We start from the raw sequence: 19138 nt of genomic DNA on the forward strand, positions 1-19138 counted from the left end.
CTTATACAGGCCACTCTCAATGCTGAATGTGGATGTAAAGATACTCTTGCGAGTACGGGCCAAAAGAGTGCAAAAGGTAGTGCCAAGCCAGATAGCAAAGGAACAGTGTGGGGTCATACCAGGAAGGGCCATCCACATGAATCTTCAGCACATGTCACATGTGATGCACTTAAAGTAGGGGACGGCCCTCAAGGAGGCACTGGTTATCGAGAAAATCTTTGAAATACCCGGTTGGGAGTATCTGTGGAAGGTTCTGCAGCAGAGCGCCTTAGGCGGGATTTGGTGGAGCAGGGGGTACCAGTGGGGACCATGGTACATGTAGTATCAATCTACACGGATGACACCCATCTGTACCTATGGCAGCCAGAAATATGAATCTCTAAACTAATGAAAGTACTGAATGACTTCTCAGGGGGCGTCAGGCTGAGAGTTAACCACAAAAAGACAGTGTTGTTGCTGGTGGGACTACCCCGGGCGGAGCTTCCGTTAGTGGACCTGCCTTGGGAACTGGATAAGTTCCAGTACTTAGGAATGCAAATTGCCCATGAGGAGGGACCTCAGCACCCTACTCAGTACAACCTGAACATAACTGGTCTGCATGCATCGGTTCCATTCTGGAACACACTGCGGGTCTCGGTGATGGGCAGAGTAGTCCCGAGCAAAATGGTACTGCTGCCCCGCTGTCTGTATACGACGCAGAACTCCTTTTGTGATTTCAGCTCAGCGAATATGGACTGAGGGAATAGTCAACTGGTGACCATGTGGGCTGGCAAAAGTAGCTGGGTCACACTGGACATTCTAAACTGGAACCTTGTAGGGCAGGCTGGGGCTCCTGGACATGAGGCTTTACCACCTTGCAGGACTCTTGCAGTATCCAGCCCTGTGGTGCGCTGAGGGTCCTAACTGGGAAAAACACTTGCTGGCGGGCTTGGAGGTTGACAATACACTCCTTTGGCTGCTAATGAGCAGTGCCAGTGTGCAGACGGACCGTCCGCGAATAGTGCGCAGGTGGCAGAGTGGGAGCACACAGTTCGAAGCGGTCTCTGTAAGGCACCTTGTGTGACTGCTAGGGTTGAAATAGTTGAAACCTTTTCAGCACATGCAATTCATGATGGACATGACAGTGGCTGGAGAGTGGCTTTCGGACGGTGGGCTACTTCCAGTAGTGGATCTGCCTTGGGAACTGGTGAAGTTCCGGTACTTAGGAATGCAAATTGCCCACGAGGAGGACCCTCAATACAACCTGAACATGGGTAGGGTGCTAACTGGTCTGCCCTGTCCCTTATGGACATGACAGTGGCTGTCAGACAGCAGGCGACATACTTGAATGGCACCTTTGTCACTATGATGGATATTACAGCCTGTTTGGCGTGACACCAGGGTAGTTCCTCCAGTTTGCTAAGCTCTCCTGTACAATACAGGAGATTTGGCCATCCTTCCCAGAGGAGCCAAAGGTATCCAGCATGCTCAGATTATATTGGACCCTGGCACAAGCAGGGGCCTAATTTCCCAGATATATAGGGCAATGAAGACTGACAGGTGCACAGATGACAACCACGTCTGCGCCAGATGGTTGGAGAATCTGGGAGATCTCCTCAACCCCCCCCGGATTTGGGTCCTTAAGCATACAAAGCATTTAAGAGTGGAAACTCCATGGCGTCCACAGTGTGCCATGTTCTCTTGAGATCAAGGCTTGCTCTTGCTCTGCTGGTTTGTGCATCAAGCACAACTGACCATGCAGCTTGGTCAGAGCACAAGTGCATGTCCTCAGCATGTTGATTCACGCAAGGGTCATACGAAGCATAACAGCGTGGTCCACTTATCCCCCTCTTTAGCAAGTATCTTCCCAATCACTGATGTTGGCTACGAAGAGCACGAATGATGTGATTTGTATCAAACTGCACATTCCTTCATCACAATATTTCCATTTTGTCCTTTCCTTCTCATCTGCCTCTTTCTGGTCCCACCCTTTGATAGGCCATCACAACCCGTTCTTCACACACTTGTCATTCTGTTCTTTTGCTGGACTAGGAAAGGTCCAGAGCTTTTGGCCTTGCATTAATGAGATGGTAGATCTTGATGGAGGATAAATGAAGGGAGACTGCAGTCTAGTGTGAACCCTTTGGGTGGAACCAAGGGACATTAGTGAACACCCACACTAACAAGCATGTATTTGTGTACAAGATGGATTGCTTTTAGCTACTTGGATAAGGGGGAAGTTCATTTTTAGTTTTGTCACCAATAGTAAACCAGAAGTTGATCAGACCCATGCCACCAAGTCTTGTGAGTAACGTATACAGTGAGACTTATTGCAACACGTGAACTGGGCGTTCCCCATTGAAAGCACAACTCACATCTTTTCTTGTGCACGACAGCGATGGCGTGCGCCAGGCCTGCAACTGGTGAGTCACCAGTCACCCACTGTCTGCCTCATACTGTGGGCATCAACTAGGAAACATTTCCAAAGGCAGGAGTTCCACAAAGGGAGTCTTGCAGCCCAGTTTAACTGTCTATGCAACAATTGTGAATTGTAACAAAAAAAATGTCGGTTTTAGGCAAATTACCAAGATCCAATCTGGTATCATGATAGGGCATCATGAGAACAGGTAGGCTGGCAAAGATGAGGGGAGACTGAGGTTGTTCGTTAGTCCTACGATTTACCCACGTTTGTGTACCCATTGGTCTCCAAACTAGGTGCAAGGCCGTGCATCAGATTTCTTAGATAACCACTGTGCAAATGTTTCACTTAAGACCCACCATACGCAAATTTATTTTTTTAAATTACTGGAAAAGTCTAGCATTTCATCCAGCCCCATGCCAGACAGTTTACTGCATTTTAACCTGTCTTATTTCTCAGGCCTTGTTAAAGAAACGAATGAATAGACCAAAATGACTCCAATATAGGTCCAGAGCTACCCCAGATTTGCGGTACATTCATATAAACACAACACATTTACTTACAATGAAGATGGATGGAATTAATTCACCTACTCAATTGTTCACCTGAAAACCTAGCATGCATTTGGTTCCTAGATACTAACAGTCACATTGAGAAAGACATCCCTGGGATAGGCAGCCCTGACTTTACAGCTTAAATATTTTATTTTAAAATGTACTTTTCGTGCTTCATAATCTGTGCATAAACACATTCTAGGCCGCTTTCCACATTATTGCATGGTGGGTAAAAATAAACTGTTTTCTGCGGCTGCTCATGGGGTTAGCTAAACTGAAAATACAGTTTAGAGATCAGAATCAACTTCACCAAATACATCCATCGCCGTTCGAGGCACAGTGCCTCTGTGTTTCCTGGGCTCCATTTTGGGCGATTATCCAGAATAGGAACACACTGAATTATGGAGGCCTTACTTGGTTTCATTAAAAAAAAAAAAAAAAAAAAAAAAAAAAAAAAAAAAAAAAAAACACACAGACGTCTTTATGTTAACTCTGATAAAAGGATACGTTTATTTTTGGGATTTGCTTTCGACACTACTAAAGCGTGAAATATTACCATGCAGGTTTCTTGGCGCTAAAGATCTGGTCTGATGAGTGAGATGGCCAGGGTATCTAAGGGTATGTGCAGCTCATCTGAACCGATAGGTCTGTATTGCCTTCCTAAAAGTAAGGTAATTTTCAACAAGTGGATCTCGGTGGTTAATATTACGAGCTAATTAGGAAATACAACACTTCTCTGGGGGGATAGAACACTTTATTAAATATGCTGAGGCTCTCAGAGAAGGTCCTTGGCTCACCTGCCGGCCAAGGAAGGTAGATCTGCGAGTAAATAGACCCGAAAGATTTTCTAAGCAGGAAAATGTGTCTAACTGCTGAATTTTGAGGCCATGGGATTGATGTGTGTGCCAGAAGCCGAGCGCCTCGAAGCACTGGATAATTGCTCTGCTGGCCCAGCCACCAACTCTGATGGAAGGAAATGTCCATTCAAACCACCCGGTGGTGAGGCAACCTGGAAACACAGGCAGCACCAAAGAAGGATCTACCATGGATGCACCGACACAAGAGCATCATCCTGTAGGTCACAGGAACCAGGAGAACAAAGCTGACACTTTCCTGTGATGCTTTTCGGTAAACAAACTATTGCCTGGCCCCTCCCCTGTGTGAAGGGGGAGGTAAGCATGAGATGATCGTGCTATAAGGTGTGGAAGATGCATTTATGGGCAGTCCGGGTCGGTTATAACACAGAAAGATCCTTGGGCAGACGCTCCACACCCGCCCAAGTACTTCAGGATATATGATATGTTCTCTCAGATATATATATATCAGGCCTTCTGTAGCCCCTCACAATTCCAGGGTTAGCCACAGTGCACAGGGGTGCTCTAAAGATGTTCAGCCACTAATCCTTGCGTACCCTAGACAGTGTTAACACATGGGCAATACTTACAAAACGTAAATGAGAAAACCATCCCACTAAGTCAACATAATGGTGTCTGATCCAACATAAAACATATCCGCGATATTCATGCGCTCGAATCTGCCACAATTTACGAGGTAAAATGCCCCCAAAAAGCCAGCACATGTGGGTTTTGGTGCAGAAAATACCAAAGTGCAGGATATTATGCCCCATTTGTAAGGTAAAACTCATAATAGGAGCTATTTCTTGAAACCAATAAATTGTAAGATCTGTAGTGTCAAATTTGATCAAGTGTGAGAAATACTGCACCCTCCTTTCTGGGGCATTCAATCAGTGCATAAGTTGCAGCAGTCTCCCTGCCCCAGCAAAATAAGCCCAAATATGTATTCACCTAACTTCCTTGGCACAAGGAAAATCAATTTCTGGTTAGGCAACAAGTCAACACTCCCCTCCGGAGAATGCCTCGAAGAATGCTAATGATTTCACCTAGATCAAGAGACTCTCTGATGCCAGTGTATGAACACTGCCTTCCAGCATGCCTTACAAGTCAACAAACTCACGCCCAGTCATATTCTCCGCTCATAAAACCATAAGGTTGCTCACTGCACATGAAACAAATCGAAAAGTTTAGAATGTCTCCAATTACTTTTTAATGGAATATTTAACTAGGACAAAGTTCAGTTTTTAAACCGAGACCTCTTTACTTTGAGCTACTGCAGTGTCATACCTAAGGCCTCCCAATTTGTTCTTCAATTTAGGTCTCGTCTACTAGACAGTGCATGCGCCGTCTGGTGCAAGACATTGTGAGCTTACCATTAGTTGACTTTCCGGTCACTCATTTACCTGCTTCTTATTTGTGTCCAGGCATGTCATTTTATATTTGTCCCTCTTATGGAGCATGGCCTCTTTGCTATCTCTTTTGATCTCCCTTGTGTACTTGTATCCCACTGAAATCAAGGTTCCTGTTTGTTGTGTGCTTTTACCCTCATCCCTCCATGTTGCGCTTACCTTAGTGTACTTTGCACCTTTCTCGCTTGTGTCTTTATCCCCCACCCATTGCAAGTTGCCGTCTGTTGCGTCTCCTGCTCAACCATTATTGTGTTTCTTCTTCCAACCCACACCTCTCTCCGATTGCTACTCCTCCCTACCCCTGTACTTCGTTGCAAACCCATGTGCTTCTCCCCGCCCACTCCACGTTGATCCCACCTGTTTCTTCTCTTCACCCGACCTATGCCCATTAAGATGCTACTGTTTATTTCCTGATCCAATAGTTAAAAAAAAATTAAAAACACGTCATTTCATGAAAAACTGACACAGGCACGAACATTTAAGTTTTTTTTTTCTTAATAAACATTTTAGCCATGCTGCACATAAAACCATCGGTAAAGCCAAGCCAAAGGCAAACCCAATTGGCAAACCCAATTGGGTCCCAAAGGCAAACCCAATTGGCTTTGCCAGTGCTTAGTTTACTGGCAGTCATTCCATACATTAGACCAGCCCCAGTCAGTGGTTTTGTTATTGATGTGCTGCTCCAGGCGGCTTTACTTAAAGAAGGCTAATATGCGACTGCACTTTTAGAATATGATCACAGACCGAAACTTTGACACGCATGCGTTTTAACCTTCCTATGGTTTGGGGGTACTTCACCTGGCTGATCCCCTTTTGGCTTATTAGTTCCACAATCCTTTCTCATTTTTTAAATTAACTTTGGTGTAGGTTTCTTACACATACGAGCCCTGTTAACCTGAATTATCCTGCAGTATTGCGACATTAGACCTCATTATTCTATTTCGATTGTCAGCCATTTTGTACACGCTAGACCAGCCCAGTCAGCGGTGCATTTGTTGATGTGCCAGCAAAGGTGGTCTTATTTAAAGCCCCTACATGAATGGGCCAGTGGGCACCAAAGGCAGGGCGGTCTGCGTCCATCTGCAATGAGCAGCCAATGCTGTTCAATTGGACCCTCAAAATTCCACACCCACTCTTTCAAGTCAGCACTTTTATTTTCACTTACTCACCCCAAATTCACAACCATATGCACAGTCATTGCTGGTAAATCTTTGAGCACATTAGTGTGTACAAGTCTGAATTATAGCAATAGGTTTCAAGAACATTACTTTTACGCCTTCTTTTAGGGGTACCTATTAATGACAGTGAACATGCAATTTACTTTCATTTAAGAGTGGTGTTGCCCACAGAAGTAAACCACACCCCCAAATTCCTCCTGCACATCCTTAATGTTAGCCTGGTTGGAAAAAAAATCATGTAGTTTCAATCAATACAATTCTTTGTATGTGGGAAGACTCCTGTTGTGTTCCCGACTCCTTGTTCATAAACAGAAAAACATCCCGATGAGCTGAACCTTTAAAATTGCAGGGATGCGCTGACCTGTGATTGGTGATGAACATCTGTCTAGCTTCCCAGATGTAGAAGTAAGGTAAGTTGTAGCTGCCCAGAGGCCCTGCAAACATCATTTCCACTCATGACGTATGTGGACACTTTTGCTGAAGGAGCATTCTGTAGTGTGGCACTGGTGTGCTGTCCACTTGCTCTTGGCTAGCTAGGACTAAGTCTATGGCCATGCTAAATCCCTGCTTGCCTGCCATGCTGCTGCTGCCCTTACCATGCACGGAAGGCCCCCAGCCTGCCAAATGAGCTCTTCATTGCTGAAGACAGCCTGAGACCACGATACCCCTCACACAACAAGATGGGAGTCTGATGAATGGTCTACCTCAATGTTCAGAAAAACCAGAGTCCCTCACATCAGAACCAGAAAAAAATAAGTGCACTGCCCTTGACATCAGCTGCACGAAGATGACATCTCAGCCTGGTGACCACACATAGCTTTGCAGTAACTTCTTTTTTTTCCACCCCACGTACAGGGCTTGTGGAAACAGAACATGTTCCGTTTCGACAGGCCTCGTGCAGCAGTCCGGTACCTAGTTTGCTATTCAGCTAATCTGATCCGGGAACCTTTATGGACCATTTTGAGCTCCAACATCTTGAACGGTTTGTGGATCATAAATGTATGTGTTTGTGATGGTTATATAGATCTGCCGGAAGAAATTTGAACAGGTTTTTCTGTGACCAATGCATTTTCAGGATTCCATCCTTTAGGGTAGAGCAAGTGAGCTTATGTGATACAGTTTTAAATCTTTCACTGTATTCCTCTGGTTTGAACTTGACATTGGTGATACGCCTTATGTTTTACATCGTGGACTGGAGTGAAACCAGATTTTCAGGCGATTGCATTTAACAGTTTTTTCCCTAGCTCTTTGGAGGCCGAGTTTTAGTAAGATGTTTCAGGTGTGGGAGTTGTATGCAAAAGAAGATGGATGGCTGAATCAACTTTGATTGGTTTGGCAATATTTAATGCTGTCAAGTTCGAATCGTGGTGAATGACACAGCAGGACCAGGTTTTCAGCAGGGGCTTAAGTTGAGGGGGATGTTATTTCCCCCTCCCCCCAATAAATGTATATTGTGATAAATAGTTGGGTATAGGTAATTTCAGTCGGGTATGGCGCAGTGTGTCGCATTTCACCAGGAAGTTGAACACACAAAAAATAAAAACACACACACGCACACCTCACTCTCTCTGTTTGGAAAGGCTTCAAACATATTGCCTATTTCACTAAATAATGTGCTTTTCCCCAGTACCCCTACCAATCTGCATTCCTCTCCATTTTCACTGCCCCCAAGACCCTCCTGTGCGCCATGCTTGTCGTATAATATATTTTTACATGTCTTGGGCTGGTTGGAGGCTTCCACACTGGGGAAGCGAGCTGTACTTCTGCAGGGCAGATTCTAAGTAGGAGATTCTGGGCAGATCAACAGCTCCAAAGGAAGCTCTTCTGCACAATAGGTCCACGCAGGTCCAATAAATGATCAGAGAGCTACTGGCCAGGAGGATCGACATGGGGGACAGACGGAAAATGGTATGGATGACAAATATATCTTGTGTCAGGGACTTAAATTCCCACATATGCCAACAACCAGACTGTATTCTCAGCTCCTACCAGGTCTACACCCTACCCATTCCCAGAACAAACTGCAAGTCTGGAGACAGACTCTGTATCCCCACTGCACCAGCCTTTGTAACACCCCTAACCTCAAGTCAAAACTCAAAACACATCTTAACAGCACACCAACTCCTGACCTCAAGGTATTGTCAAATAAAGGACCCACCCAACAAACAAACAATGAGGTCTCTGAAAACAGGACCTCTAGGCCTGGATCGGAGGGATTGCAATGAAGACCCTGTGAGGACCCACTACAAACATATGAGACTCCTGCACCGAACGCAACAGAACTCCTGTCTGGTGCACAATGTTTGAGAACAGCAAAATAAGCCAGATGTATGATGGAGAACACTGCAGACCTAGAACCACATCTGCAAACACCCTCCCAGTCCTCTAATGGGTGAGCACTTGGCAACCTGCTAAAACTGTGCGGAGAGCCTCTGCGAAAGCACCTACAAGGAATTCAGTGCACACTTTGTAGGCAAAATAAACACAGAGGAGGCCTCCTGAACGCCCACCCCAGAGAGCAAGTTCTGTTCCCTTCATCCTGCACCAACCCACTCAAGGTAACAAAGTAATCATATATGACACATATGGATTCATGTGAAAATAAATGTAAGCTTCAGCAGTAAAACACAAAGTTACTCACCACTGGTATATGCTGGAGTAATACCATCTATACAGCCTCAGGGAGTTTGCATCGACGCGGTGGTTTATGGAACGATACTAAAGGTAGGAAGGTAAAAAAAAAAAACACCACAGTTTAGACAGAGGGCTTGAAGTATATGGTTTACAAAAATACAAAATGTTTTATTTCCTAGTGAAAAAATTACCCTTACAAACCCAACCCAAACTATAAAATGATACTCCAATAAGTCCCAGCTATACTAGTCAACCAAAGCAATGCAGTTATAGCATTTAACAAATAAACAGCAAATTGGGTAGGCCTATTTAGCAGGCCTACGTGGACATTGGTGTAACACACTTTTGCACCTCTTTGGAGATGCAAGCTCAGTGAACAGATGTAAAAACACTGCCTCCAACTATAAAAGCAATGTAACAACTATTCTCCTTTACGTCAGGTAGTGCCAGAGTCAAGGGGTGCTGTAATGTGCCTCCGCGTGTAAACAGCGCTTGTAAACGCCAGTGTCTGCAGGCATTAGCACAGCAGCAGCAGACCTAGAGAATTCTCCAATGCTGCATGTCAGCTCTAAGAGCCTGCGGAGGGAGGAGGACATCTCCTGCATGGTGGTGGCGAGGTCTCGTTTTTCAGAGATTAGAAGGAGAGGGTTGGTTTTGGGATCAGGGGATAGTTTATGGCTCGGGGTTGGCACCAGGGCCGGACAGGCATTTTATCCAACCGGGCATTTCCCTGGTGTGCTGGAGCCCATGGAGGCCGGTTTTCAGGGCCCAAGGACACTCCTGTGACTTTGTCAATTTCCCCAGGTCCCCATTGTTAACCGCAGGCATAGGGAGAACTCAAAATAGAGAGCGGTGTGGAGAGAGACAAGAGCGAGAGAACGTTTGAGAGAGAGACATGGAGGGAGAAAGAAGAAAATGAATGAGAATGGTTGGATAGAAAGAGAGAAATAGAGCAGGAGATGAGGGGAGAGGGCTTAGTTTGTGCATTTTTTGCAGGGCCGACTTTGGTTCCCCAGAACTGGGTGGCATCGTATTCTGTCTTTTCTGATCATATATATGTAAAGCTGTGGTTTGAATATGGAGATTTGGAGTTTTCAGAGCTGGAACACTGACTTCAGAGGTCGAGGGCAGCCGTTTACCATGTTCAGAAGTCAGGGTTAACTTTTTCCATGTTCAGAGGTGCGGAGTGTATTTCGTACCTACATGCCTACCAAAGGCTGGCAGCAGGCTGACCTCCCTACTTTCTCCCGCATTATCCTCGATGGGTGGTGGCAGACGAAGCCATATTCCTGTTGGACTTTGCATCCTCTGCACGCAGGCTGGCTGAAGGGGCTTATTTCCAGCGCCGGAGGCCGCTCGCATCTGCCTCGCTCCCGGAAGACTACTGGGGTTTCATCCCCACTCTGCTGCTCACTGACGCAACAGAGGTGGATAATGACGCACAGTAGCCCGTGTGTGACGTAGACATCAAAGAGCTCCTGCCAGCCATGGAGACACTGCGCCTGCGCAGGAAGCAATGGGTGCCTAGCCTTCAGCAGTCAAGAAGGGCCACAGACTGCACAGAAAACAAGCTGCTCAACTTTAAAAAAAAAAAAAAAAAAAAAAGCGACAACACAAGTAAGTAGTGGCTTTCTAAAACTGGTTTACATTCTATCACACCTCCCTACACTGACAAAGACTGCGATGCACGGACAAGCGTGTTCAGTCCAATGGAGTCACATAGATCCGCTTTAGGCCAGTAACGTCCACCATCTTGCAATGGTAGCACATAGATCCGCTTTAGGCCAGTAACGTCCACCATCTTGCAATGGTAGCACATAGATCCGCTTTAGGCCAGTAACGTCCACCATCTTGCAATGGTAGCACATAGATCCGCTTTAGGCCAGTAACGTCCACCATCTTGCAATGGTAGCTGAAGCAACGACCAACACACACCGACCTCTGACTGAAACACCACAGTGGCAAATGGACCATACGGGGGCGCTCTACCGTCTCCTTAGCAAAGGACGTGTTCTAACCCTGGGCAGGCGTCTATCTGTAAATCAAACGCCCCAGGTTCAGTCCCCTTTCACCTGCCATTTCCACATCCGTCCCTGAAGCTTTCTTCTTATAGGGGCAACAGAACTGTGCATCGCCTCCGCCCGTTTAGTCATGTAACTAAGGAAAACTAGAGATCTCCACACGTCTATTATTCATTCATCCATCACAGAGTATTGGCTGAATATCCCCATGAAATGATTAGTTTATCCATTAAAGTCTCCTGAGTGTCTGCAGCTCGATATTGTGTTTACTATGGACTCATTATAACCCCCTTTGGGCCAGTTCAAGACAGCTTTGAGTTCTCATTTGCTTAATTCACCCAAAGTACAAATCTGGATAATCTGAGCTTCTCAGGTTCGAAGCCAGACGGACACCTCTGCCTTTCATCCTTGTGAGGCTGGATACAAACTGACTCAAGTGTTAGCAAGGCATAGAGATGCCTCACTTTGACAAGTGGGCTGCCCAAGTTAGCTACTAATTATTAATCATTGACAATTACAAAGACAACAACAGTTTAGGAAACAGATCGTAACATTGGCTCTGAACGCCAGGGATCTGAAGGTTTGAACCTGGAAGGGCCGATTTGCCTTTCATCATTCCGAAGCCCAAATGGCAACCAGTGGAAACAGCCATGCGTTTTCCCGCGCCCATGGGGTTCGGGGGACAGTTTGTTTGTTGGGAAGGAGTAACTTACGACAGCCGGTTCTGGTTTTTAGTTGGAACAAGGTGGGCTCACATCTGTATGTTCTTTGGCTGAGCCACGAAATCCATCGTATCCTGAACTACTAACTATGGCTACATCCCTTCCACCAGCCTCTAAACAACTTCCTGTTCTAGGTACCAAGCAGGGACAACTGATCTTTAATGCCCACAATAGTCGGAAAATTGTCATTTTCTGTTTCGTAAATAATTCCATGCAGTGCTTGAAATTGAAAAATAGAAGTGCAGGTACCCTGAACCAGAGTACCTGCTTGTTTCTGAGAAGTGCCGGTACTCTCCAATTAAAAGTACTACGTTTTTCTTGAGAAGAGCAGGTACTCTCCCTCTCAAAATAAAAAATGCCGGTACTCAGAACCGGCCCATTTAAAAACACTGATTCCATGCCCTTTAAAAGGCAGCCTCTACAAAGTTCTCAGCTACTTATCTCTCCAACCGAGAGTGATGAGATCCCACTTCTCTTTCTAAAAGCTCCGGATTGTTGCTTCATTAAAGATCATTTTCACGTTTTTAAAAGATACTTTGATTTATCAAGTCAGCTCAGAATTTCTACTGGTGTACCGTTTCTTCTATACTGCCTCCCTACTATGGGCGCAAATGAGAGTTTGGCACATGGGTTACTCAGTCACAAAGATAGCATATGTCCCCTCCCACCTTACTACATGTCCATTATATACTATGGCCCTTTTAATAGGGTGGACGAGCCATCTAACACACTTGTAACGAGGCAGAAGGGTATAAAGTGCACTTGCAGTAAGGTGAACGAGATGTCAGCCATGTTTGTGATGGAATAACCAGTCTGTCGAACTCTATATCAGGCCCTTAGACTGTTATGGTGCTCAAGAGTGGGAGACTGAATGTCAGAGAAGGAGATGTACAGAAGGGGGTAAGACACACGGAGTGTGACAAAGAGCAAGAGATAGGGATAAGAGGGAGGAAATGAGATACACAAGTCACACAAAAGCCGAGGGAGAAAAATCAGAAGGCACGAGAGAGAGAAAAAAAAAAAAAAAAAAAAAAAACACACACACACACACACACACACACACACACACACACACACAAACACCAAGCACCCCTGCGTAATCGCATTGAAGTTATTAAAAAGGTTTTTTTTTTACATACTAGAGAGGTAATATCCCTCACATGGTTAGACTACTGCTCAGAGCAGTGTCAGTTGCCGGGCTGGAGACAACCATCTGCACACGTATGTTTGACTGGCCAAACATACATGCGCAGTGATAGGAGTGCACAGTGCACTCCCCTCACTGCTTGTCACCCCAGGGCCCGCCCCTTTCACAAGGAAGGGACAATAAACATAGTTAGAAAGGTTTGCAGCTTCTGCTGCTGGCGGGTGCTGGGAGTGACGCTCCACCGCCCACACGGAGTAGCCTGCCTACATCTGCTTGGTACCATTTCTCTCTAGTAACTACTTTTTGAATAAAGTAAGATATTATAATCTCCCATGGTTGTTGTGGATTGCACTTTATATTCAGAGTTTCATCCAAAAATCATAGGCTTATTCCGTTTGCTCCAAACTCTAGACAAGGCCCTTCATTTGGTTTCTTAAAAGCATAGGATTCCATGGATACTATATATATCTCCTCCAACACTCCTTTAGATATCAGGAGAACCAGGACACCTCCAATGCGAAAAATTAAAATTTATTTCAGCACAAACATCCAACGCGTATCGGCAACAGCCTTACTCATGGATCTAAGGGAGTGTTGGAGGATATATTAGGGCCTTTCGGAGCCCTTCCAGGACCGCTGTATGAAGCACCTGCTTTCCGGGACTTGTTTGCGAGAGATTTTATATATATATATATATATATATATATATATATATATATATATATATATATATATATATATATATATAAATAAATGAGTATCAAGGAAAACACAGTGTTTTACAATGGCGATGTTAGGTGAATGAAAGAGAAAGGAAAGATCAAAGAAGTGATCATTCAAAAAAATAAAGAAGGAAGTCGGCAATGACAACTAACACACCCAGGTTAGTTCACATTGACATAGGTCTTGGACAAAGAGGCTGGATTGGTTGCATGGCAGCTTTTCTATCAATTGATGCCCGATGGCCTCCTCAGGTACAGCAGGGTTCCCTCATCAACAAGCATCACTTCATCACTGCTCCACGATCTTTCCTCAAAGGCCAACATCAGAAATCCCCTGGAATAATCTAAATTCTAGAGGTGGCTGAGGTTTCTCTGTTCCAGGGGCCCATCTGGCAAAACACCTTACTGCAGACTTAAAACGCTCCTTTGGACTCCTAGACATCACATGCAAACTGAACCCTTGCTTGTTTAGTTAGGCATGGTAGCAGACCAGCGCCAATAAGCCCCCTGCGGCACCTGGAGGAACACTACTTAAGTTTTTTTTTTTTTTAAATGAACTGTCAAAAAATTCAAGGTACACTTTAGGAAATATTCCATTTTTTAGCAGTCCCTGCCTTGCTGAGCATTTTATTGGTTTTGCAAACTCTATATGTAAGTGCCGCAAACCAAAACAGAATTTGGCTGCTGCTTTCAGGTCTTCGTTTCACCATGCTGCTGATTAAGTCTGCGTCTCCCGAGGTAGGTCTCCGACACGGAGACATGGGGAGGATACCTTGCTCCGATTTTGCGAAGCATACGGTTCTCGGACATCCGAGATGGAGCTGGTGCCCCGGAAGTGTATGAGACTACTTTACTCTCCCTGCTTCCGGGAACAGAGATTGTGTTCAGCTGACGGAGGTTTATGAGGCAAGGTATTGAGTCATGAGGCATTATGGAGCCACTAATAGCTTGTGATGAACTATTACAGGCAATTATTGATTTAGTTTGTTTATTACAGGCGTTTTGACCTGAATATGCGTCAGGAATAAAAATGAGGTGGTGAATACGCATGTGTAACTTATTCCCATATAGTCATGAAATCATAAAACAGACGATAAAGGTACTGAATGTACTTTACATACCTGAATTGCATCTTCAATGAACACTATCGCTTGCTTCATGCATAGATCCTCGGCATCTGTTAAGAAAGAACAAAAATCAGAGATGCAGGGCCAAAAGAAGACAGTCATGACACAGAACAAGCCGGACAATATTAGGACCAGTGTTCCTTCAGATCACTGCGAGATCCACAGTCCAGGAGATGAAAGGAAGGAACCAGCATCTGCCCCAAGACGGACACTCCAGGACATAATTGAAAGAAAAGTAGCAAAATTGTGCCAGCTAGTTTTATTAGCAATCAAAGTTAGGAAATGCACCAACAACACAGAAGCTATGGAAGGAGTACAAGTGTAATATCAACAGGTAAAGACGATGGTCTTACAGGACAGAGATGTGGAAGGGACGACATTCAACAGCCCCAAAGCATAAAAGAGACAACTACATGCGAGAGTGCATGGGACGAAGAATGCTTGGTTCATGGAACCTGTGACAAGACCTCTTTCCAGGTCTGTTCATGAAGAGGATAGTTTGGATGTGGTACAATGTTGTTCTCAACCTTGACAATGACAGAGCAGTAAATACTGATGCGTGCCAATAAAGCCAAATTGAATTAGTAAACCACACCAAGAGCAACAGATGTAATCAAGATGCAGCTGTACGAATGGAGACATTAGGAATCAAGGTTGTACATGAGACACACAAACACCAACAATGAACCACAAGCGTCGAGTTGCCCCTTCACTGAGCTCTCTATGCGTCAAAGATATTGCCCCACAATAACCAGCTTTGCATGTCAGCGCCACAAGGTCCACCAAGACTGGTGATGGTCGATATGCGGATAACAGCCTTTCCTGCAACCCACCACAGCCGTGGTACTCAAGCCTGACTTCCTAAAGCACCTTTGTATACTCCACCTATTCTAGAAAACTCCCTCTTGAAAACCTTTCAAACAAACTCAAAATCTTCTGGACTAAAAATGTAGTATCACAAGTTCTGCTTATTTGGCCCAGAGAAGAAGACATCCATATGCCCTGCATTTCTGCTTCGGTGGTACCCCGTCTCAGCTTCGGTACAATCTGTAAATACTTCAATGCTATTTTATGTTAACTACTTCAACTCTTTTGATCTATGGTATGCATTCAGTGGCGTATACATTAACAGTCTTCGCGGATGCAAGCAGGACCAGCTCTAGCCGCGCCCTGTGCAACAGTCTTTGTTGGAGCCCCCGACCCCATGACCACCTCCTCGTATTCCCTCACTACCACACGGAAAGTGTGCCCCTCACAGCGCCATAGCCACCCTTTCACGGGCATTCATGTTTTAAAGCACTTGTAACGACTGGCTTTACTAATCCACCCAGCTATCCACACAAAATATAGTTCTGTTCTTTGCAGCAGGTATATTAACCCTCTACGCACCCTTATGGCAAGTCAAAGCTGCCGTTAGTCAAAACTCCCATCTCTCTCCCTAGCAGGAACATTAACAACATCCCTTCCTGAAGGCTGGACGCACAAGGAACTTTTCAGCAGGTGCTTTTAAATGGCAAGTTTCGTAAGTTATTGCTAAACACAGTGCCCTCCTCTGAGGTCAGCACCCCCCCTCCGAATCCAGGTCAGCACCTGGTGCGACCGCAGCACTTGCACCACCTTAAAGCCGGCCCTGGATGCAAGAATACAACTCCTATTGCTCCTTCTCAAGCATCGGAAATTCTCACTATACGGTTAGGCATTAATAGCTGTATCTATCTTTCACAGACAGGCCTCGTTCTCTGCTTGCAAAGGACATGTCTCTCTATTTTTGCAAAGTCACAGATCGTGATTTGCTTGATCATCTTTCCGGCTTTTGTATGTAATACTATATGTACTGCAGTGACATCGGTAAGGATCGTTTTGCACTGCAGAGATTCTCTTTGAACTGCAAATGCCTTCCCTGTATAGCATCCAGACGCCCTTGAAGCCTTTATGCAGCATGTGGCTGTGCGTCAACCCACTTCAACATTGCCTAACTTGTGATGCATTTCTGAACTTTCACAAGGAGCACATCCGCACACACAAGTTCCTTGCAGTGCCAGGGACTACTGTCGCAATGTGTGCTTTTTGAGACAATAACATAACCTGGCTTTATTTAAGCCAGTGGTTTTTTTTTGTGCGTTTTTTTTTTTTAAATGAAAAAACACAATGGCGAGGGTCTGGGAGCTCCCCACCCCACCAAAAAAAAAGAGCATCCCAAAAATCATGACAAAGCTAAAAGGCTGGCAGCCAACACCAAACCTACTGAGTTGTTCAGTCCCCTCTAAATCGTGTCTTTTTCCCTCCCTTACACTGAGCGTCATTTTTATAATCATTTCATATTGCAAAGGAAATAGGCTTATCTGTTTTCTGCATTATGTTGTCTTTAAGGGTTAGAGGGACTTTTTTTTAATTAAAAAATAATTAAATAAAGAGTGTTGGCAGTAGCCAAGGACTCAAGCCACCACTGACTAGAGAGGACAAACTGCCTAGACACATCTGATGTTGCAGATCGGACATGGCTTGGAGGTCCAGGCTCCATGGCTTCCTCTAGGCACATCAGATATTGGCTACAGAGGTTGGACACCCTTCGGAAAAGGCCAAGATGAGCCAGAATACAATCGTATGGAATGACACCTAGAGAAATTCCCAGTGTTTAGGAAAACTGGCTCAAGCATTTGCATCCATTACTTTTGCTTATCGGGCACCTTCAGCTTGAGGACACTGCAAAGTGCCTGGAAAGGAACCAAGAACTAGCCATTCCATAGCAAGTGGAGGATGAAATGCAGCTGGTTGGTGGCAGGGACTGGCTTTTTGGAGTTTAGGACTTAGGCTCTAGAGATGGTGAGTGTCCTATGGGTTATGGTGAAGGGCAGATCAGGCCATGGTGGGGTTCTCAAAGCCTTTATGCACTGTGGATGGCTTCCTCGTGCACCACTCTGCTCAATCAACCCAAACATATCACTGAACACAAGGAGGTGCACACCTCTCCCAGAAGATTTTCACCATCAGATATATGGTCTTGTTAAAGAGAAGATGTCATCAGGCAATCAACACAGAAACGTAAACTGCTAGAATATAGTTAGATTGTGGCAGGAAGAGGGCCAGTGAGTGGTCTTCTGGCTGGTCATGCACGTGGGTGTCTGGTTCACATGGGTGAAACTGGCATCTGTGCACACATATAATCGTGAAGCGCTGACATGTAGCCATTTACTGGAGTTTTAAGGCGAACAAAACCATTAATCCAAGGGCATACGTGTGCAATGAATTGTGGATGTGCAATAAATCACTCCCTGCCAAGCCCTTATCCCGCCCCCCGCAACCTCAATTATTTAGTTGCATTTCAGGACCCCGTCCCTACTGTGCGCCACCTTGTGTGCTCCTGGCCTTCAGGCAGCTCTCCTTCATCAAAAAGGGGGGTTAACTTTAACCACAGAGACCCTGCAAAGCCCCTCTCTTTGCACCCAAGAGGCAGCCTGTACCTGTGAACACAAGGGGCCTGATTACAACTTTGGAGGAGGTGTTAATCCGTCCCAAATGTGACGGATATACCACCAGCCGTATTACGAGTTCCATAGGATATAATGGACTCGTAATACGGCTGGTGGTATATCCGTCACATTTGGGACGGATTAACACCTTCCTCCAAAGTTGTAATCAGGCACAAGGTGACTCAGTATTCTCCAATTATCCGCAGTAAAAAGGGCTAAAAACATGCTCCATAAATAGTGCCACCTCTGTATTATTTAGAGGTGGGCGAGCCACTGAAAGCTCGAGCAAGGCTGGCTCTGTTCGAGGTCTGGTTGTAAATTCAAGCCCATAACGAGCCAAGCTTTTACGTGGCTTCTGCCTGCCTCCCTCACCCAACCCAGAATGCAGTAGCTGCAGACTGTACAACAAGGAACCAGGTTTGAGTCTCGGCGTCGGCGGCACATGTAATCTCCGCGTGCCTGCAAACAATGCATGTGACCTTGTGTAATGCAACTGGTGCTCATGTAAGGCACTCAGATAACCCTGTGGACGAGTTTGTGCTATATTAAAAAAATTGCAGAAAAACGCACAGAGGTAAAAAGAAAGCCTTAGCATAAGGAAAGACCAATAGATATCCATTTATTGGCTGATTTGAACAAAGTAAAACCAGAGAAAAAAACCCTGACCAATCACGGCTTCCCTGGTAAACGGAGTTAATGTAGGCAAATGTTTTAGTTCCCCCAAAACTTTTTTCTTCATTATCACATATGAAGCACTTTTAAATATGAGAGTTCATATTTCCAGTTGTATTACAAAAAATAAAACTTTTAATAAGTACTTCTCAATGTAAAGTTATAATGTGCCCTATTACTGTCAAAGCTTCCACACTTCCAAAGAAATACACTTTTTTGAATTTTGAAGA

The 19138-nt window shown here is 45.1% G+C and overlaps 1 protein-coding gene across 1 annotated transcript in view; it reads right to left on the bottom strand.

Moving 5' to 3' along the window:
* Positions 1-19138, bottom strand: part of TPCN2 (two pore segment channel 2) — a 235845-nt gene that overhangs the window by 199961 nt on the left and 16746 nt on the right. Inside the window, exons 2-3 of the mRNA XM_069221908.1 lie at positions 14761-14816; positions 9035-9111 (exon numbers count right to left, since the gene is read on the bottom strand). Coding sequence (XP_069078009.1) covers positions 9035-9111; positions 14761-14816 — 133 coding nt within the window. The remainder of the gene's footprint in view (positions 1-9034; positions 9112-14760; positions 14817-19138) is intronic.

This window comes from Pleurodeles waltl, chromosome 3_1 (assembly GCF_031143425.1).
Source record: "Pleurodeles waltl isolate 20211129_DDA chromosome 3_1, aPleWal1.hap1.20221129, whole genome shotgun sequence".
Lineage (NCBI taxonomy): Eukaryota > Metazoa > Chordata > Amphibia > Caudata > Salamandridae > Pleurodeles > Pleurodeles waltl.